The 21,964-nt window shown below is 39.2% G+C and overlaps 1 protein-coding gene and 1 non-coding gene across 7 annotated transcripts in view; one reads left to right on the forward strand and one right to left on the reverse strand.

The window, feature by feature from the left end:
- The window catches only part of CLHC1 (clathrin heavy chain linker domain containing 1), a 35,676-nt gene that overhangs the window by 4,948 nt on the left and 8,764 nt on the right, over positions 1–21,964 (reverse strand). For all 6 annotated transcript variants that reach the window (XM_013967657.2, XM_018055258.1, XM_018055257.1 and 3 more), the window contains 7 exons: positions 20,200–20,333; positions 19,644–19,845; positions 19,416–19,528; positions 18,945–19,029; positions 16,832–16,938; positions 10,897–11,071; positions 270–472 (listed from right to left, as the gene is read on the reverse strand). In XM_013967657.2, the coding sequence (XP_013823111.2) occupies positions 270–472; positions 10,897–11,071; positions 16,832–16,938; positions 18,945–19,029; positions 19,416–19,528; positions 19,644–19,845; positions 20,200–20,333 (1,019 nt within the window). The remainder of the gene's footprint in view (positions 1–269; positions 473–10,896; positions 11,072–16,831; positions 16,939–18,944; positions 19,030–19,415; positions 19,529–19,643; positions 19,846–20,199; positions 20,334–21,964) is intronic.
- Positions 11,484–11,556, forward strand: TRNAE-UUC. Its single transcript has one exon. It is a non-coding gene; the product is annotated as a tRNA-Glu (tRNA).

Raw genomic sequence — 21,964 nt, forward strand, 5'->3', positions numbered from 1 at the left:
AAAATTCTTAAATAGCATGGTCCAAATGTCCAAAGTTTACTAAATGTCTATGTATTGAGGAAATATATAATATATTTGAAAGTCTGGCATCAAAGTCAATCAGTTCCAGCTTCTCTGTTTTCACTAAAAATTACTAAAGAAATCTACTTACCAGTATATATAAAACAAGTTTTACAATGTAAGTCCAAAATATTGCCTAATATTATGGGTGATCTTACAACTGAAGTTCAGAATCTGAACATATACAAATAATAGGCTTTTTCACTCACCAGAAGTAAAATCCTTGAATTGTTGTATGTATTCCATGGCCCCATGAATCTGACCCTGTTTACACAGGCAAAGAAGAGCCTTCTTGTGCAAGCCACATTCACTGTAGATAATCTGAGCTAAAGCCAGACATTTGGCCTTGTTATAAGTATTCTGCTCCCCATAATCAAAAATCACATCCCCAGCCTCCTCAGAAAATGTCAGCCTAGAGCAAGCAGATCAATAGGGCACACATTAATGAGTTCTTAATGAATGGATGAGAATGAAATATTTGAAAATTCAGCACAGTAGAACTGGATTTTTTATGGTCTGTAAGAATCCCATGTTAGGCAATTGATGAAATTAAACATATTTAAGAGTTAATCACAAGAACAAAAACAATCAACATGTCTTCCTTTGGGGGAAGTCATTTTGGTGCAATTGAGCTCAACTTTTAAAAAAATCTACAAACAAGGTTAAAACTCTCCTGAAAAGACTGGTGGGGTTTAAATTTTCAAGGTAAACAAAAATTCTCTCCTAATTGAGGCTCTCAATGTTCTTAGCTGTTATATAGATTCCAAAACCCTGTAGAATGTAAGAATTTATTAAGTGTTGGTTAAAGACAATGACAAAGTTTTTAGCTTGAAATTAGCATCACATCTTGCAAACACTATATAGTACTAAAAGTGAAACAGAAAGTATGAAGCAGTGTTTTGTCTTTTATTGTTATAGATTTGTAAGAAACAATGCGGAGGGGCATAAATGAACTTAACTGTGTCTATTAGGGGAGACTAAAGAAGCAGCTCTTTTGAGATGGTTCGACTAAATAGATTTCACTTTCCATCAATTTTAGTGCACCATCTTCATACACAATTGAAGGAAATCACATGTACTACACAGTAACTCCAGGCAAGAACACTGGCGTAGGCTGTCATTTCCTTCTCCAGGGATCTTCCTGACGCAGGGATCGAACCTGGGTCTCCTGAGTTGCAGGCAGATTCTTTATCATCTAAGCCACCAGGAAAGATAGAAACTATAAGCATAAGCCAAAAAAGATTTGGATGGACAGAGAGGCCTGGCGTGCTGCAATTCATGGGGTCGCAAAGAGTCGGACATGACTGAGCGACTAAACTGAACTGAACTGAAAGAAACCACTTCTATACTGGCTATACTGAAATTGTGCTTTAGTTAAATTTTTATTTAATAACTACAGAATTTTATATAATATTAATTATGTAATATTAATCACATATATTAGTGTCTGCATATATGTAATAAAATGCCAATAATAATAAAATGAAATTCTGAAGCCCCTACAAACTGGTCTCTTTATTGAAAATTAAGTAGATAAAGCCCTCTGTGTTTGCTGGTGGGGACAGCAGAGAGGTGGGTCTAAAATAAAAAAGCAGGTTCTGAGTACAAATTAATTATGTAGTAAGCAATTCCCCGACTTCCACATTTCAATACCAAAATATGGGTTTTGGTAGCTATAGTCACAGTGTTTCCTGAGTTTGAACAAGTCATTATTTCTGTTGTTTTTAGTGACATTACTGAAGCAACATGAAAATATAAGTACTTTAGTATTTATTTCTCTTATTAATACTATTATTTCATTATTTTCAGTGGTCACCCTCACGATGCTGTCCCACCTGAGAGAAGGCCAGAGTTGAGACTAAGACTGTTCTGTCTTCGCTTGTCACTTTCCAAAAGGATGATGAGATGCAAAGAGTATGATTAAAAAGAAAATTATCCAAAGGGAGGAGGAGGATCAAACCCCAAAAGAATGGAATTGGCCCTGAAGGAAAAGGAGGGGAAGAAAATTATGGATGCTACTAGCCCTGGGGGTAAGAGAGGCACCCTGAACCAGGCTGGGAAATGAGCCTGGGAACCTCCCGCCCCTCTTCTCCCCCTAATTACCTCATCATGGCAACCCACTTCAGTATTCTTGCCTGAAAAATCCCACGGGCAGAGGAGCCTGACAGACTACAGTCCAAAGGGTTCAAAGAGTCAGACATGACAGAGCAACTAACACGAAGCCCCTTCTTGGCTCTTCCAACCTCAACTTCCAACTCTAAAGAAGGCTCTTTCAAAGACTTCTGAAAGTGGACCCGAGACCAGACTAGCTCTGGGGAATACAAATGACTAATAAACAAAATATGTTTAACTCCACAGGCAAACTAAGGTAGACTTGATTATAAGCCAGACTGTGGGCTTCCCTGATAACTTTGTTGGTCAAAGAATCCACCTGCAATGCAGGAGGCCCTGGTTTGATTCCTGGGTCAGGAAGATTCCCTGGAGAAGGGAGAGGCTACCTACTCCAGTGCTGTAAAATTTTCAGAAGTCAAAATAAAGGTAATCACCAAATCTATGCATGATATTCATTTATTGTTGTCTTACAGGATTGGGTTTGTAAAGTTAATATTCTATTTTTCCTTTCTAGGGGCAATGTCTGCAATTTGGAGATATCAGTACCAACAAAGCACCATTTCTTAAATTTAGGCTTTGTGGGTCAAGTGATTAGACTTTTCCTGGTAGGAATGACTAAGAGAGCCAAGTTTAGTCCATAACCCAGGTTGCTCTAGGGCTGGCTCTGTGCTGAGCTTCAGGAAAAGAACTGAAGCAGTTTTAAAGGCAGCTATGTGGTAAAGGCCAGGTCATCAGAGTCAGAGATCAGGGGACAGAGGCTAAGAATAAAAAGTGTGATTTGCCTTGAGTATTCTTTTCTATCATCTCTGGATCAAAAAAAAAAAAAAGGAAACATTCTAATATATAAAAAACAGTATTCTATCTAAATAGAGATTAAGAAAAAATGCAGATTAAATAAAGATAAAATGCAGCTTATCCTCACACATTTTTACTGATGTGCAGTTTATCTTCACACATTTTTAATGATTAATTCATTAAAAATCATTGGGAATCCTTCTTTCTACATGGTATGTTTCATAAGAATGGGCATAATTTACGATGGTTTATAAATAACCTAAAGGCTTTTTCTATAAACTAGTATATTGAGTTCATACTCTTAAAAGGCTTTGCCTTACTTTCAACTTGTAGCATATTTTCAGTAGTAGTTCATCCAATCATTTTTTGGGAAAAAGGTCAGATTTTTTTTTCTATGAGTTCCTAATGGAGACTTGAAATATATGAATAGGTATAATCCATAGTTATCCATAGTCTTCTAATTTTAGTGCATAGTTTTACCACATAGTTCCATCAAAGCTTAAGAAAAAATGAAAATACTGCCAGAAGACTGAAATCTAACATTTTAAAATCAATTGTTGCAAATATGGTATGGAGTAAAGTTGTAATGATTTTTATAGTGTCTAAACTAAGGTAGATCAGTCCTGGGTGTTCTTTGGAAGGAATGATGCTAAAGCTGAAACTCCAGTACTTTGGCTACCTCATGCAAAGAGTTGACTCATTGGAAAAGACTCTGATGCTGGGAGGGATTGGGGGCAGGAGGTAAAGGGGATGACAGAGGATGAGATGGCTGGATGGCATCACCAACTCGATGGACGTGAGTTTGAGTGAACTCTGGGAGTTGGTGATGGACAGGGAGGCCTGGCGTGCTGCGATTCACGGGGTTGCAAAGAGTCGGACACGACTGAGCAACTGCACTGAACTGAACTGAAACTAAGGTATCTAAATAGAAGAAATCCCAAACATGGAAAATCCGAACAATATTAATTAGCTTATAAGTGCTCTAGAGTTGAGTTAAGTGCTCTAGAGTTAAGTCAAATTGTCCTATTTAGAATAAAGAAATTTATGCTCAATGGTCAAGTTGACTGGGACACAGAGGGCCCAGGTATTTGGTCAAATATTATTTGGGGTGTGTCTGTGAGAATGTATTTAAAGAGGGTAACACTTTAATTGGCAGTCTGAGTAAAGCAGATTGCTCTCCTGAATGTGGGTGGCCCTCAACCATTCAGTTGAAGGTCTGAAGTGTACAAAAATGATGACACCCACTCAGGTAAAAGGGAACTCTTCCTGCCTGACTACTTAGCTGGGAAACCAGTCTTCTCCTGCCTTTGGGTCTCAAGGCTGCCAGTTTTTAGACTGGAACTTAAACCACTGATGATCTTCAGTCTCCAGATTGCCAACTGCAGATGTGGGGACTTCTCAGCCTGCACAATCATGAGTCCATTTCTTATTTTATTTTTTCTGTTTCTCTGGAGAACCCTGGCTAACACACTCTGCAAGCAGGCTCCTGGGAGTGACAGTTGATCAGGGCCACTCTTTATTTCTCAGGTCTACTGAGAATACAGCACCATATAATGATCATTAGTTTAAGAAGCACTGTTCATGCTGAAAGATGAAGACATACGTTGGCATCACTTCAGTTCAGTTCAGTGGCTCAGTCGTGTCCGACTCTTTGTAACCCCATGGACTGCAGCACGCCAGGCTTCCCTGTCCACACCATTTCCTGGAGTTTACTCAAACTCATGTCCATTGAGTCAGTGATGCCATCCAACTGTCTCATCCTCTGTCATCCCCTTCTCCTCTTGCCTTCAATCTTTCCCAGCATCAGGGTCTTTTCAAATGGGTCAGCTCTTCTCATCAGGTAGCCAAATTATTGGAGTTTCAGCTTCAACATCATTCCTTCCAATGAACATTCAGGACTGATTTCCTTTAGGATGGACTGGTTGGATCTCCTTGCAGTTCAAGGGACTCTCAAGAGTCTTCTTCAACACCACGGTTCAAAAGCATCAATTCTTTGGTGCTCAGCTTTCTTTATAGTCCAACTTTCACATCCATACATGACTACTGGAAAAAACATAGCTTTGACTAGACAAACCTTTGTTGGCAAAGTAATGTCTCTGCTTTTGAATATGCTGCCTAGGTTGGTCATAACTTTTCTTCCAAGGAGTAAGTGTCTTTTTATTTCATGGCTGCAGTCACCATCTGCAGTGATTTTGGAGCCCCAAAAAAATAAAGTCTGACACTCTTTCCACTGTTTCTCCATCTATTTGCCATGAAGTAATGGGACCAGATGCCATGATCTTTGTTTTCTGAATGTCGAGCTGTAAGCCAACTTTTTCACTCTCCTCTTTCACTTTGATCAAGAAGCTCTTTAGTTCTTCACTTTCTGCCATAAGCGTGGTGTCATCTGCATATCTGAGGTTATTGATCTTTCTCCTGGCAATCTTGATTGCAGCTTGTACTTCTTCCAGCCCAGAGTTTCTCATGAAGTATTCTGTATCATTAAGTTAAATAAGCAGGGTGACAATACACAGCTTTCACGTACTCCTTTTCCTATTTGGAACCAGTCTGTTGTTCCATGTCAAGTTCTTATTGTTGCTTCTTGACCTGCATACAGATTTCTCAGGAGGCAGGTCAGGTGGTCTGGTATTCCCATCTCTCTCAAAATTTTCCACAGTTTATTGTGATCCACACAGTCAAAGGCTTTGGCATAGTCAATAAAGCAGAAATAGACGCTTTTCTGGAACTCTCTTGCTTTTTGATGATCCAACAGATATTGGGAATTTGATCTCTGATTCCTCTGCCTTTTCTAAATCCAGCTGGAACATCTGGAAGTTCGCGGTTCACATACTGTTGAAGCCTGACTTGGAGAATTTAGAGCATTAATTTGCTAGCGTGTGAGATGAGTGCAATTGTGCAGTAGTTTGAGCATTCTTTGGCAATGCCTTTCTTTGGGATTGGAATGAAAACTGACCTTTTCCAGTCCTGTGGCCACTGCTGAGTTTTGCAAATTTGCTGGCATACTGAGCACAGCACTTTCACGGCATCATCTTTTAGGATTTGAAAAAGCTCAACTAGTATTCCGTCACCTCCACTAGCTTTGTTCGTAGTGATGCTTCCTAAGGCCCACTTGACTTCATATTCCAGGATGTCTGGCTCTAGGTAAGTGTGAGTGAACATACCATCATGATTATCTGGGTCGTGAAGATCTTTTTTGTACAGTTCTTCCGTGTATTCTTGCCACCTCTTCTTAATATCTTCTGCTTCTGTTAGGTCCATAACATTTCTGTCCTTTATTGTGCCCATCTTTGCATGAAATGTTTCCTTGGTTTCTCTAGTTTTCTTGAAGAGATCTCTAGTCTTTCCCATTCTATGTTTTCCTCTATTTCTTTGCATGGATCCCTGAGGAAGGCTTTCTAATCTCTCCTTGCTATTCTCTGGAACTCTGCATTCAAATGGGTATATCTTTCCTTTTCTCCTTTGCTTTTTGCTTCTCTTCTTTTCACAGCCATTTGTAAAGCCTCTTCAGACAGCCATTTTGCTTTTTTGCATTTCTTTTTCTTGGGGATGGTCTTGCTCCCTGTCTCCTGTACAATGTCACGAACCTCCCTCCATAGTTCATCAGGCACTCTGTCTATCAGATCTAGTCCCTTAAATCTATTTCTCACTTCCACTGTATAATCATTAGGAATTTGATTTAGGTCATAGCTAAATGGTCTAGTGGTTTTCCCTACATTCTTCAATTTCACTCTGAATTTGGCAATAAGGAATTCATTATCTGAGCCACAGTCAGCCTCTGGTCTTGTTTTTGCTGCCTGTATAGAGCTTCTCCATCTTTGGCTGCAAAGAATATATTCAGTCTGATTTCGGTGCTGACCATGTGGGGATGTCCATGTGTAGTCTTCTCTTGTGTTGTTGGAAGAGGGTATTTGCTATGACTAGTGCATTCTCTTGGCAAAACTCTATTAGTCTTTGCCCTGCCTCAATCCGCATTCCAAGGCCAAATTTGCCTGTTACTCCAGGTGTTTCTTGACTTCCTACTTTTGCATTCCAGTCCCCTATAATGAAAAGGACATCTTTTTTGGGTGTTAGTTCTAGAAGGTCTTGTAGGTCTTCATAGACCCGTTCAACTTCAGTTTTGTTCAGCATTACTGGTCAGGGCATAGACTTGGAGTCCCATGATATTGAATGGTTTGCTTGGAAATGAACAGAGATCATTCTGTCATTTTTGAGATTCCATCCAAGTACTACATTTCAGATGCTTCTGTTGACTATGATGGCGTCTCCATTTCTTCTAAGGGATTCTTGCCCACAGTAGTAGATATAATGGTCATCTGAGTTAAATTCACCCATTCCAGTCCATTTTAGTTTGCTGATTCCTAAAACATCTACATTCATGCTTGCCATCTCCTGTTTGACCACTTCCAATTTGCCTTGATTCATGGACCTAACATTCCACGTTCCTATTCATTATTACTCTTTACAGCATCAGACCTTGCTTATATCACCAGTCACATCCACAACTGAGTGTTGTTTTTGCTTTGGCTCTATCTCTTCATTCTTTCTGGAGTCATTTCTCCACTGATCTCTAGTACCATACTGGGCACCTGCCGACCTGGGGAGTTCATCTTTCAGTGTCCTATCTTTTTGCCTTTTCATACTATTCATGGGGTTCTCAAGGCAGGAATACTGAAGTGGTTTGCCATTCCCTTCTCCAGTGGACCACATTTTAGAGTCAGAACTCTCCACCATGACATGTCCATATCGGGTGGCCCTACCTGGCATGGCTCATAGTTTCACTGAGTTAGACAAGGCTGTGGTCCATGTGATTAGATTGGTTTTCAGTGACTGTGGTTTTCATTCTGTCTGCCTTCTGATGGAGAGGCTTACCAAAGCTTCCTGATGGGATAGACTGACTGAGAGGAATACTGGGGTCTTGTTCCCATGGGTGGGGCCATGCTCGGTAAATCTTTAATCCAGTTTTCCTGATGGGTGGAGCTGTGTTCCCTCCTTGCTATTTACCTGGGGCATCTTAACCTTCCAGGAACAAAGTTCGGGTTTTTTTCCTTCTCCTTTCTGCTTATCTTAGGTAACCCCACCCTTGCATGAGCCCTTAGTTACAAGCTGTTGAAGTGGTATCAGTACCCGTAAGACCCTGGGAATTGACATGGGGTCTGGGCCACTTACTCATGGAGCTTACTCGTGTGCTCTGGGCCTGACTGAGCACGATCTTGGTCATGCTTGATTTTGGATGGACTCTTCTGAGCCCGAGGCCAGGGCCGGCGGCCGGGAGGAGCAACCCTGAGGAGCGGTGGCTTCGAAGGCACAGGAGGGCCTAGAGGAGCTATCCCACGTTGAAGGTCAGGAACAGCGGCAGAAAGGAGATACCCCTCGCCCAAGGTAAGGAGCAGTGGCTGTGCTTTGCTGGAGCAGCCGTGAAGAGATAACCCACGCCCAAGGTAAGAGACACCCAAGTAAGATGGTAGGTGTTGCAAGAGGGCATCCGAGGGCAGACACACTGAAACCATACTCTTAGAAAACTAGTCAATCTAGTCACACTAGGACCACAGCCTGTCTAACTCAATGAAATCAAGCCATGCCTGCGGGGCAACCCAAGACGGGCGGGTCATGGTGGAGAGGTCTGACAGAATGTGGTCTACTGGAAAAGGGAATGGCAAACCACTTCAGTATTCTTGCCTTGAGAACCCCATGAACAGTATGAAAAGGCAAAAAGATAGGATACCAAAAGAGGAACTCCCCAGGTCATTAGGTGCCCAATATGCTACTGGAGATCAGTGGAGAAATAACTCCAGAAAGAATGAAGGGATGGAGCCAAAGCAAAAACAATACACAGTTATGGATGTGACTCGTGATAGAAGCAAGATCCGATGCTGTAAAGAGCAATAATGAATAGGAACGTGGAATGTCAGGTCCATGAATCAAGGCAAATCGGAAGTGGTCAACAAGAGATGGCAAGGGTGAATGTCGACATTCTAGGAATCAGCGAACTAAAATGGACTGGAATGGGTGAATTTAACTCAGATGACCATTATATCTACTACTGCGGGCAGGAATCCCTTAGAAGAAATGGAGTAGCCATCATGGTCAACAAAAGAGTCCAATATGCAGTACTTGGATGGAATCTCAAAAATGACAGAATGATCTCTGTTCATCTCCAAGGCAAATCATTCAATATCACAGTTATCCAAGTCTATGCCCCAACCAGTAACGCTGAAGAAACTGAAGTTGAATGGTTTTATGAAGACCTACAAGACCTTTTAGAACTAACACCCAAAAAAGATGTCCTTTTCATTATAGGGGACTGGAATGCAAAAGTAGGAAGTCAAGAAACACCTGGAGTAACAGGCAAATTTGGCCTTGGAATGCGGAATGAAGCAGGGCAAAGACTAATAGAGTTTTGCCAAGAAAATGCACTGGTCATAGCAAATACCCTCTTCCAACAACACAGGAGAAGACTCTACACATGGACATCACCATATGGTCAACACTGAAATCAGACTGATTATATTCTTTGCAGCCAAAGATGGAGAAGCTCTATACAGTCAACAAAAACAAGACCAGGAGCTGACTGTGGCTCAGATCATGAACTCCTTATTGCCAAATTCAGAGTTAAATTGTTTAGAGCAACTAAACAACAATATATATGTCAATACTTGTCAAATTACACACCTAAATATGTGCAGCCTACTGTGTATCAATTATATCTCCATAATGCTGTTTTTAAACAACTCATCAAATGGTACACTTTAAATACATATAGGTTATTATTTATAAACTATATTTCAATAAAGCTGTAAAAAAGCAAATTACAGCCCTAGGACTTGGTAACAAGGGTTATAATTCATCCTGCTCACCTTCCTCTTATAAGTTTCCCTGAGAATTATGACCACAGAATCCTAGAGGAGCTGTGCCTGGATGGAGTGAACTTAACGTGAAAAGCAGAGAGATCTGTATTATGCAAATGGTTGACTAAGGCAGATGCTGTTTTGGTGTCCTGCCCAAATCCTCCTTACTGAGTCAGCATACCCTTCCCCAACTGCTCTAGGTATTGGCTCCCAGTGGCTCACAGGTGCTTGCCTTCCATAAGGGATTACCCAGGGCTAGTGGGAGCCGCTATGGCCAGAAAGTTATGTATTCCTACCCTATCCAGGCAGCCCACAGCCCTTGACTGACGGAGAAGCATGGAAGCCTGGCCCCTTCTGTCAAGTGGGAACAGCTCTGTGATGTGCTTTATGCTTCAGAGGCATCCCTCTGTAAATAAGGTCAATACTTACCTGAGGTCACATCCTTGCTTGGCTCTTTCCATTTCCCTATTCTGCTTCACTCAGTCCCTTACAGGTTTTTCTTGAGAAGCCATCCTTCATGAACACCCAAATTCCCATCTTAGGCCTTGGTTCCAGGGAACCCAATCCAAGGCCACCCTGGTACAAGTCTGCCAATTTGTGCCAAGACTCAACTCCAAGAAGCCACCTCCTGCCTGTGCTTGCTGGTTTGTATGTTCTTTTAAATGTTACCTTGGTTCACGTCCCTCCTGCTTTAAGTTTTCTCCTGGGCTTATCCTTTACATGTATCCATAGCCTGTCTGAAATAAAGTTATCCCTCTGAGCAGCATGATACTGATCAACCCTTTTCTATCCTTACTGATTAACTTCCATGCTCCAATAACTGGTCACAAATCATCTTGCCAATTGCCTTGAGGCAACTCCTGACCTGAGCTCATTGTGACTAGGCCCTATTACTTCATCCATGAATGCTTAGTAAATACTTTTGGATAAATTGCAATAGAGATCTGAAATAAATGCTCAAATAATGTCCTGACAAGAAAACCATTAAAATTTTGAGAACTTTTTATGTTTTATCAAGCAAATGCTTGATAAATGCTTTATCAAGCAAATTTCAAAATTAAGTTAAAAGCATAACTTTGCTTACCTTTCTTGGGTGACCCAGTTGATGACTAAATCTAAACGTTTTTCAGACAATCCACACTTGATTCCTTCCAGAGTTAGCACTGCATCAACAGGATGTCTAAAAGCATGACTTATGCTAAAGACAGCCTCAAAAAATAAGAGTAATGGGGAAGGTTTTCCTCTAATTTTTCCAATAGCTACAAAGAGAAGAAAAGGTTTTCGGTCAAATATTTTTAAGTAATAATTTACTTTTTCTTACTTCACATTCTTATTTTCATCTCATATCATTTTCTAAAAATTTTAATCCAAAGTTATATATCAACATTTGTAATTTTTAACTAATGCTTGTGGATTAAACTTTATATTTTGGATAATGGACAGGGAAGTCAGTTGTGCTGCAGTCCATGGGGTTTCAAAGAGTTGGATATGACTTAGCAACTGAACAACAACAATGACTAAATTGCATATGCTATGTGAAAACCAAGGCAGAGATTAGAGAGATGGGTCTACAAGTCAAGGAATGCCAAAGATTGCTGACTTTAAAGTTATGAGAGCAGCATGGAATGGAAATCTATTCAGAGCCTCCAGAAGGAGGTGAAAGATGGGAATTCCCTGGTAGTCCAGTGGTTAGGTCTTAGTGCTTTCACTGCTGTGGGCCCAGGTTCAATCCCTGGTCAGGGAACTAGGATCTCACTTAGTGTCTTACTTAATATTTTGTGATTCTACGAAACACTCAGTAAGTTATCACCAATCTAGTTTTGGTGAATTTCTTAGAGTAAGATCCACATACCTAGTAAATGAATAAAAGCTGGCTGTTTTTCAATTTCACTGGTAATTATATACTATTTAAGCATTAATTGCAAGCACTGATTTTTACTGAAACTTGCAATCCATAATTTGAGTAGACTAATACAAAGGGAGAAGAGAAAGAAACTCAGGACTATACCAATATCACTTAAAAATTTTTATCACTTTTAACTTATACTAAGTTAAAAGCACATCCAAAGAAAGAGTTCCTGGTTACTTGCAAGATGTCTCAAAATTTCTGAGTAAAAATCGAACATTTCAATGTTAAAAAAAAAAAAAACACAAAAAACAGAACACTATAACCTATAAAACACTGCTAATTTTTTTAAAACCCTAAAAACAAAAATGGAGAGATAGACCACGTTTATGGGTTCACTGGGTCATAAAATTCAGTATTGTTCACTGTCTATTCTCCCCATGTTATATTATAGATTCAAAGCAATTCCTAGTAGATCTTTTTTTTTTTCTAAGAAATTTACAAGCTGACTTCAAAAATTTAAACAGAAATATAAAAGACCTAACATAGCCACACCAAATTTGATAAAGAAGAACAGAGTTTGAAGACTAACACAATCTAATTTCAAGACTTACTATAAAGTTACATTAATCAAGACAGTGTAGTACAAACTTCAAGATAAACAGATCAATGAACAGAATAGACAATCAGTTGATTGTCACAAAGGTACAAAGGTAAACGAGTGGAGAAAGTCTTTTTAAATAAATTATCCTGGAGTAACTAGATAGCTATTAGCAAAAATAAACTTTGAAAAGAAAAACCTTAACTCATACCTCACATCATATATAAAAATTAACCCAAACTGGATCACAGACCTAACTGTAAACCTAAAATTATAAAATCCTTAGGGGGAAAAATAGAAGAAAAATCTCTGCAGAGTAGACATAGATTTCTTAGGTACTATACTAAATTCTCAATCTATAAAAAAAAATCATAAATTAGATTTCAACATAATGAATGACTTCTACTCTTAGAAAGACACTGTTACGAAAATGAAAAGACAAGCCACAAATTGGTAGAAAATATCTGATAAAGCATTTCTAGTCACAGAATAGAACACTACTCAGCAATGAAAAAGAATAAATTATTGATAGATGCAATAACATGGATGAATTCCAAAATAATTATGCTCAGTGCAAGAAATCAGTCAAAAAAGCATACCTACTAAATTTCTTGTAGTGCATTTGGCTGTCTTATAGAATAGGGCAAAAGTGGAGAAAAACAACAGTGGATCACCACCCTAAAAAGGCTGTCAATGATTTCAAGACAATTTCTCCTGCCCAAGGGAACAGTAAATTAGTAGCCTCTATTTTCAACTGAATTTGGAGAGTGCATGAATACTATTACATTAGCCATCTCCAAAGATAACTGCATACTTATGTAGTATGGCAGGAAAGGTCCCAAGTGTGGCGTGAAATGAGCAAGATGAACATCTCTGGAAGCATTTGTGGAAGCTATATGCACCCCCCATGCACTGCACATACATACACTGTATTAGTTTCCTAGAGTTCCTGTAACAAATCACCACATACTGGGTGCCTTTAAAAAAACAACAGAAATTAATTTTCTCACTGTTTCTGAAATAAACTTGAAAATATAAACAAAAGAATTTTACACTTGTACTTTTTGGTTTTGTTTTTTTTGTTTTTCAGTCTTTATTTTTATGTTGCTCTGTGATTTCAGATTATGGTTTGTGGTATACTGTGTAACAAGTAATTTTAAAATTGAGCATTAGAACAACTTATTTCTAGGAATATTAGAAGTCTCTTATAAAGAATTGAACCAAGACTGATTATTCCAGTTAGATAAGCAGTTCCTGTTTGGGGTTTAGTAGATTAAAAAAATAAAAAAGGATACCTACATTATAATTCATTTATATGAAATTCTAGTAAATGAAAACTACTCTTTGGTGATTGATAGCAGGTAAGTAGTTGCCTGGGGGCTGGAGAGAAGCCATGTGAGGGAGACCAGTGGCAGGAAGGGGAGTAGCGGGAAAGAGGGATCAGTTCAGTTCAGTCACTCAGTCATGTCCGACTCTTTGCGACCCCATGGACTGCAGAACACCAGGCTTCCCTGTCCTTCACGAACTCCTGGAGCATGCTCAAATTCATATCCATTGAGTCGGTGATGCCATCCAACCATCTCATCCTCTGTCGTCCCTTCTCCTCCCACCTTCAATCTTTCCCAGCATCAGGGCTTTTTCCAATGAGTCAGTTTTGGGCAACAGGTGGCCACAGTATTGGAGGTTCAGCTTCAGCATCAGTCCTTTCAGTGAATATTCAGGACTGATTTCCTTCAGGATGGACCAGTTGGATCTCCTCGCAGTCCAAAGGACTCTCAATAGTCTTCTCCAACACTACAGTTCATTTCTTCCAAAATCACTGCAGATGGTCACTGCAGCCATGAAATTAAAAGACGCTAACTTCTTGGAAGAAAAGTTATGAGCAACCTAGATAGCATATTCAAAAGCAGAGACATTACTTTGCCGACTAAGGTCCGTCTAGTCAAGGCTATGGTTTTTCCAGTAGTCATGTATGGATGTGAGAGTTGGACTGTGAAGAAGGCTGAGCGCTGAAGAATTGATGCTTTTGAACCATGGTGCTGGAAAAGACTCTTGAGAGTCCCTTGGACTGCAAGGAGATCCAACCAGTCAATTCTGAAGGAGATCAGCCCTGGGATTTATTTGGAAGCAATGATGCTAAAGCTGAAACTCCAGTACTTTGGCCACTTCATGTGAAGAGCTGACTCACTGGAAAAGACTTTGCTGCTGGGAGGGATTAGGGGCAGGAGGAGAAGGGGACGGCCGAGGATGAGATGGCTGGATGGCATCACTGACTCAATGGACGTGAGTCTGAGTGAACTCTGGGAGTTGGTGATGGACAGGGAGGCCTGGCGTGCTGCGATTCATGGGGTCTCAAAGAGTTGGACACGACTGAGCGACTGAACTGAACTGAACTGAACTAGCTTTCTGTATGCCATGAAGTGATAGTACCGGATGCCATGATCTTAATTTTTTGAATGTTGAGTATTAAGCCAGATTTTTCACTCTCCTCTTTCATCAAGAGGCTCTTTAGTTCTTCTTCATTTTCTACCATAAGGGTGGTGTCATCTGCATATCTGAGGTTATTGATATTTCTCCCGGCAATCTTGTTTCCAGCTTGTGCTTCATCCAGCCCGGCATTTCCCACGATGTACTCTACATGTAAGTTAAATAAGCATGGTGACAATATACTGCCTTGACCTACCCCTTTCTCAATTTGGAACTAGTCTGTTGTTTCATGTCCAGTTCTACCTGTTGCTTCTTGATCTGCATACAGATTTCTCAGGAGGCAGGTCAGGTGGTCTGGTATGCCCATCTCTTTCAGAATTTTCCACAGTTTGTTGTGATCCACAAAGTCAGTAGGTGTTTTTCTTGAACTCTCTTGCTTTTTCGATGATCCAAAGGATATTGGGAATTTGATCTCTGGTTCCTCTGCCTTTTCTAAATCTAGCTGGAACATCTGGAAGTTCACGTTTCACGTACTGTTAAAGCCTGGCTTGGAGAATTTTGAGCATTAATTTGCTAGCGTGTAAGATGAGTGCAATTGTGCGGTACTTTGAACATTCTCTGGCATTGCCTTTCTTAGAGACTGGAATGAAATTGACCTTTTCCAGTTCTGTGGCCACTGTTGAGTTTTCCAAATTTGCTGGCATATTGAGTGCAGCACTTTCACACCATCATCTTTTAGGATTTGAAAAAGCTCAACTAGGATTCCATAACCTCCACTAGCTTTGTTCGTAGTGAAGCTTCCTAAGCCCCACTTGACTTCACATTCCAGAATGTCTGGCTCTAGGTGAGTGATCACACCATCGTGGTTATCTGGGTCATGAAGACCTCTTTTGTATAGTTCTTCTGTGTATTCTTGCCATTTCTTCTTAATATCTTTTGCTTCTGTTAGGTCCATAACATTTCTGTCCTTTATTGTGCCCATCTTCGCATGAAACATTCCCTTGGTATCTCTAATTTTCTTGAAGAGATCTCTAGTCTTTCCCACTCTATTGTTTTCCTCTATTTCTTTGCACTGATCACTGAGAAAGGTTTTCTTATCTCTCCTTGCTATTCTTTGGAGCTCTGCATTCAAATGGATATACCTTTCCTCTTCTCCTTTGCCTTTAGGTTAAAGCGTCTGCCTCCAATGCGGGAGACCCGGGTTCAATCCCTGGGTAGGGAAGATCCCCTGGAGAAGGAAATGGCAATCCACTCCAGTATTCTTGCCTGGAGAATCCCATGGACGGAAAAGCCTAGTAGGTTACAGTCCACGGGGTCGCAAAGAGTCGGACACGACTGAGCGGCTTCACCTTACCTTCTCTTCTTTTCACAGCTATTTGTAAGGCCTCAGACAACTACTTTGCCTTTGTGCACTTCTTTTTCTTGGGGATGGTCTTGATCACTGCCTCCTGTACAATGTCACGAACCTCCATCCGTAGCTCTTCAGGCACTCTATCAGATCTAATCCCTTGAATCTATTTGTCACTTCCACTGTATAATCATTAAGGGATTTGATTTAGAGAGGGATCACTGAGGACAAAGAGGGAACTTTTGGAGGATACATATGTCAAAACCTAACAAACTCTATACTTTAACAATGTACAGTTTATTGTATGTATGTTGACTCGCTACAACAAAGCTGCTTTTAAAGGAAGTGGAGCAAACCTGACAAAATATTCACATTTTTAAGCTTGGTAGTGAATTGTTATTGTTCAGTCGCTAAGCTGTTTCTGATTCTTTGTGACCCCATGAATTGCAGCACGCCAGGCTTCCCTGTCCTTCGCTATTCCCCAGAGTTTGCTCAAACTCATATCCGTTGAGTCGGTGATGCCATCCAACAGTCTCTTCCTCTGTTGCTCCCTTCTTCTCTTGCCCTCAATCTTTGCTGTTATTCATACTTTTCTGTACACTTGAAATATTTCATAACTTAATTTGGAAAACCTAATCAAATTCCTTAATCTTATAGGTAAGGAAACTGAGTAAATGATAGATATAGGGCTGGAGCCTGAATCTTATTTTCCAGTTCAATATTCATCCCATTCTATCAGGGGGAAAAAGAAAAGTATGATTAGCATATACATGTAAGATTCAGAGAGAAATGCTTACCCTTAAATTTGTTCACTGTCCCAATATTTTGAAGAATTCTTCTAGGACCATTCACTGCAAAATAAACTGCCTTTTCATATTCCCCAAGTGAGATTAATTCATTGAACCTACAGTCATTGCATTTCATTATATAACAGTATACAAAAAAAGTAAAGAAAACTGATTAGAAATATCTAATACATATTAAACATAGTAGTATAGTAATACAAACAACACCTCTAATAAACTATAACTAGATTCATTCACTCTCTAAAATATTCTTTCACTCCCTTCCCTAATATTATTTTTTGTAGCTTCAGAAGAAGATTCTCACCTGCCAGGTGACTTGAACCTGATTATGTACCTTATTCTTCAGTACCTAGAACAATCCATAGGAAATGGAAAGAACTTCACTGAATTTATAATGAGCTCAGATTTTTTTTTTCTCATATCATCTCCAGAAGAAAACGGGAACCAGAGGAAAAAGAAGGGCAATCTGCTTAGAGGCTCAATGTAGGGTAAATATTAATTGAACTCAAAGGCTGCCAAAGCTAAAATCAAGGAGTCCTTGGTATTCGGAAGCATAAGTTGTTCCACCAGTAACCAGACTCCCAACTGAATGTGAGACTAAATGAAAGAAGAAAAGATAATAGTTCAGATAACTTAGGCTTCCACTCCTCTTCCTAGGGCAAAATGTCTCCAGTTCAACCCTTACCTCACTATTAATAAAACTACGCCAAACAGCATTTAAAGAGTGTTGCAAATGAATGTGGAACCTCAGAGGAGGAAAAACACTGAAATAATATTAAGCAAAATACATAAAACTTTTATCCTCAGGGTTTTTCTCTCATATTGGAAGCTGGTAGACTTAGAGAAGCATAGAGTATGAGGAAACAATCCAGGCTTTGGGGCCCCTCAAAATGATCTTTACCCCTTTTTTATATCATACTGCTACTGCTGCTAAGTCGCTTCAATCAGGTCCAACTCTGTGCGACCCCGTGGACTGCAGCCTACCAGGTTCCTCCGTCCATGGGATTTTCCAGGCAAGAGTACTAGAGTGGGTTGCCATTGCCTTCTCCTTCTTTATATCATATCAACAAGCAAATCAACAAGAGAAAACTGTTTAACATAGAAGACTAGGAATACTACATATGTTCATTACAGATTGGCCTCATAGTCTATGAATTAACCTCTTAAAGAATAAAGTCTTATGGGGGTGGGAAGGAGGTTCAAGAGGGAAGGGACAAATATACATTTATAGCTGATTCACATTGTTTTATAGCAGAAACCAGCCCAACATTGTAAAGCAATTATCCTCCAATTTAAAAATTAAAAAAAAGAATAAAGTCAGATCTCTTTAAGCCTTTACTATACATATATAATAATTTAATACATATTAGAGAGAAATATGCCTTCCTAATATGTCACAGGATACAATGAGGAAAAGAAGGACTAAATTGGCTTGGATAATCTGATTCAAGAAGATGTTCCTGGGCTTCCCTGGTGGTCCAGTGGTTAAGAATCCACCTACGGACATGAGTTGGATCCCTGATCTAGGAGGATCAAACATGTCGAGGGCCACCTGGGTCAACATACCACAACTGGTGAAGTGCCAGTGCTCAAGCCCAAGTGCCCTAGAGCCTGTGCTGCACAACAAGAGAAGCCATGGGAATGAGAAGCCTGTGCATCACAACGAAGAGTAACCCCAGCTCTCTGCAACTAGAGAAAGCCGACACACAGCAACAAACACCTAACTAACACAAGCAAAATAAATAAACAAGTATAAGAAGACGTTCTCAGAAACATTTAGTAAGATCAGGTCAATGGTTAGGGAATACAAGAAAAATATAAATAAAACAACATTATAGTCCAGCTATATCTTCCATAAAATCTCTGAGACCATCAATCTGGTATTTATTTTCATAAAGAATCTATATTCTAAAAATTCCTGTTTATTTTCTAATTTGTCTACTAGAGTAGCATTTAAAAAATACAAAAGCTAGAGACTACAGCTCAAAAAGATGCTAATATTTCAAAAAGATGCTAAAAATGCTAAATATTGAGTAAGCATTTAAGCAAGTATTAAATAAATGCTATAATAGCTTAAGGAAGATCAAAGCTTTTAAATATTTGCCTTTCAATGAAGTACAGCAAAATTTCAGCTTCTTTCGCCTTGCTTGGGTCTTCTTCAAGTAGCTCTTCAACAATGCCTTGTTTATCTGTAAATATTAACAGCATCATCAGATGATATTTAAGGTTATCAATCAATATAAACAACAAACATAAATGTTTAATACCAACAATCTAATGCTATAGTTCTAATAGTACCAACCTCTTCCTAAACTGAATGGCCTCCCCATCTCTTGCTTCCTTATTTTCAGGTACATTTTCAGGTATTCTCTCCCTGGCTAACCAAGTGTACTCTTCACAGATTATCTGCCAACTGCTGAAGGAAGAAGCCCATAGGGTAACAGAGCCCTAACAAAAGTAAGTACATTTTTATATTTTTAGAACTCAGCCTAGGAAAATCCCTATTCTTTAGTTTTCAAGGGGAAACAAAATGTTTTCCATTATATATGATACTTAAAAAATACAGATCATCTACCGTGTAAATCTTTACTTTTCTGGATGTTCTTCACGATGTCTTGAAATGATCTGCTCATATCAGATTTTACCCACAAAGTAAGTGCTTGTGAAATAATCTGCAGTCTTTGATGACTATAAAGATACAAAAACGTTAATGACATACTGAACCTAAAATCAAATAGTGGAATATTAAAATCAATACAAATAAAAGCTTCAAACTTTTAAAACATAGATGCAACTTTCATACCTAAACTGTAATTCATTGTTCAGATTTTCAGTTGAATCTCGCCGTTCTAATACCACAGTCATTTCCTCATCTAAATCTGCCTTCCTCTGAATAGGTACATATTTTTTGGACATAAGTTCTTCAATTTCTGCGTATTTACCTTCAAGATGTTTCAAATATTTAGTGAGAGCATCTAAACTGACAGATTCTTGGAGAGTCATGCCTAAGGGAAAGGGAACAAATAGAACAAGACAAGTCGTGTGTGGGATGCTTGTGCTCAAAGAGCAAGTCTTAGTATTAATAAAATAGGTCAGATGGTTGACTATGTTAAGAAATAATTAAGAGATGGCTGTATGAACTCGTAGATTACTGAACATTAGCATACATTTCTAAATGGCTGGAAGTTTTAAACAAATCATCACTGAAGACTTAATGAAGGGAATTCACTGGTGGTCCAATGGTTAAGAATCTGCCAGGTAATGTAGGGGACACAGGTTTGATCCCTGGTCTGGGAAGATTCCACATGCTAAGGAAACAATTGGAATTTCTCACAAATATTTTAAACAAAATACTGTACCTGGAATAGGTTTTAAAGGATCTTTGCAGAAAGTACAATATTGTTCTTCTTTTGTGTTATATTTTGCCCTGACTTGTTTCATTTCATTTATCTGCAATTGAATCTTTGAGGAATTATTTTCAATAAGTCCCATCCTGAAAATCAGAAAGGCTTTTTAAATATGTTTCTTTCAACTAATTATTTAATCATATCATTCAAAGTAAAACAGGTTAAATTATCACTTTAATTTGGCTAATCATCATTTTGTACCATGAATGTGGGTATAAGTTTACCAAACAATGGCAAGAAGTTAACTAATCTCATAGGTGAGAAACCATTCTCTTTCAAAGTATCAATAAAATCTTATACTGACTATGATTTGTAACCTTACTGGAAATTTGTAAATGTTAAATACAATAATCTGGCCACAAAGTATTAAGTCCATTCCCTTTAGCTGAAAATTACCTTTGCAATTTAAAAATCATTTTTGTTAAGTAATCATATTAGTTTCCTGTGGCTGCTATAACAAAATACCACAAACTTGGTGGCTTAAAACAACAGAAATCTGTCCTTTCATAATTCTGGACCTCAGAAGTCCAATATTATTCAGTTCAGTTCAGTTGCTCAGTTGTGTCCGACTCTTTGAGACCCCATGAATTACAGCACGCCAGGCCTCCCTGTCCATCAGCAACTCCCGGAGTTCACTCAGACTCACATCCATCGAGTCCGTGATGCCATCCAGCCATCTCATCCTCTGCCGTCCCCTTCTCCTCCTGCCTCCAATCCCTCCCAGCATCAGGGTCTTTTCCAGTGTGTCAACTCTTCTCATGAGGTGGCCAAAGTACTGGAGTTTCAGCTTTAGCATCACTCCTTCCAAAGAACACCCAGGACTGGTCTCCTTTAGGATGGACTGGTTGGATCTCCTTGCAGTCCAAGGGACTCTCAAGAGTCTTCTCCAACACCACCGTTCAAAAGCATCAATTCTTTGGTGCACAGCTTTCTTCACAGTCCAACTCTCATATCCATACATAATGACTTCAAAAACCATAGCCTTGACTAGACGGACCTTTGTTGACAAGGTAATGTCTCTGCTTTTGAATATACTATCTAGGTTGGTCATAACTTTCCTTCCAAGGAGTAAGCATCTTTTAATTTCATGGCTGCAGTCACCATCTGCAGTGATTTTGGAGCCCAGAAAAATAAAGTCTGACACTGTTTCCCCATGTATTTGCCATGAAGTGATGGGACCAGATGCCATGATCTTCGTTTTCTGAATGTTGAGCTTTAAGCCAACTTTTTCACTCTCCTCTTTCACTTTCATCAAGAGGCTTTTTAGTTCCTCTTCACTTTCTGCCATAAGGGTGGTGTCATCTGCTTATCTGAGGTTACTGATATTTCTCCCAGGAATCTTGATTCCAAAGAAGCTTTAGTGCTCCTCTATCTTTTGTCTTCTGATTTTGCCCTAATATTTCTGTTACTATCTTATCAGCCTCCTGTCCCTTTCACAATTTTTTTTTTTTTTTTACTGTTTTATGTAGCATTTTCTCCCAACAAGAAGTGATCCCAACCTCTAGCCAGCTACATTACCAAAAATGGAGGTTACATGTCACATAATTTTCCTGGTTGACTTGAAATTATCTATAAGAACAATTTACCCATCAATTACCAAATGGAACACTGAAAATCTGAGACTGTTCAAAAAGAGTGAGAGTTTTATCATCTCCCAGTAGGTTACTTACTTTTTTGCATCACAAGATTAAGTGCTCTATTTCAGATGGTAATCATG

This window comes from Capra hircus, chromosome 11 (genome assembly GCF_001704415.2).
Source record: "Capra hircus breed San Clemente chromosome 11, ASM170441v1, whole genome shotgun sequence".
Lineage (NCBI taxonomy): Eukaryota > Metazoa > Chordata > Mammalia > Artiodactyla > Bovidae > Capra > Capra hircus.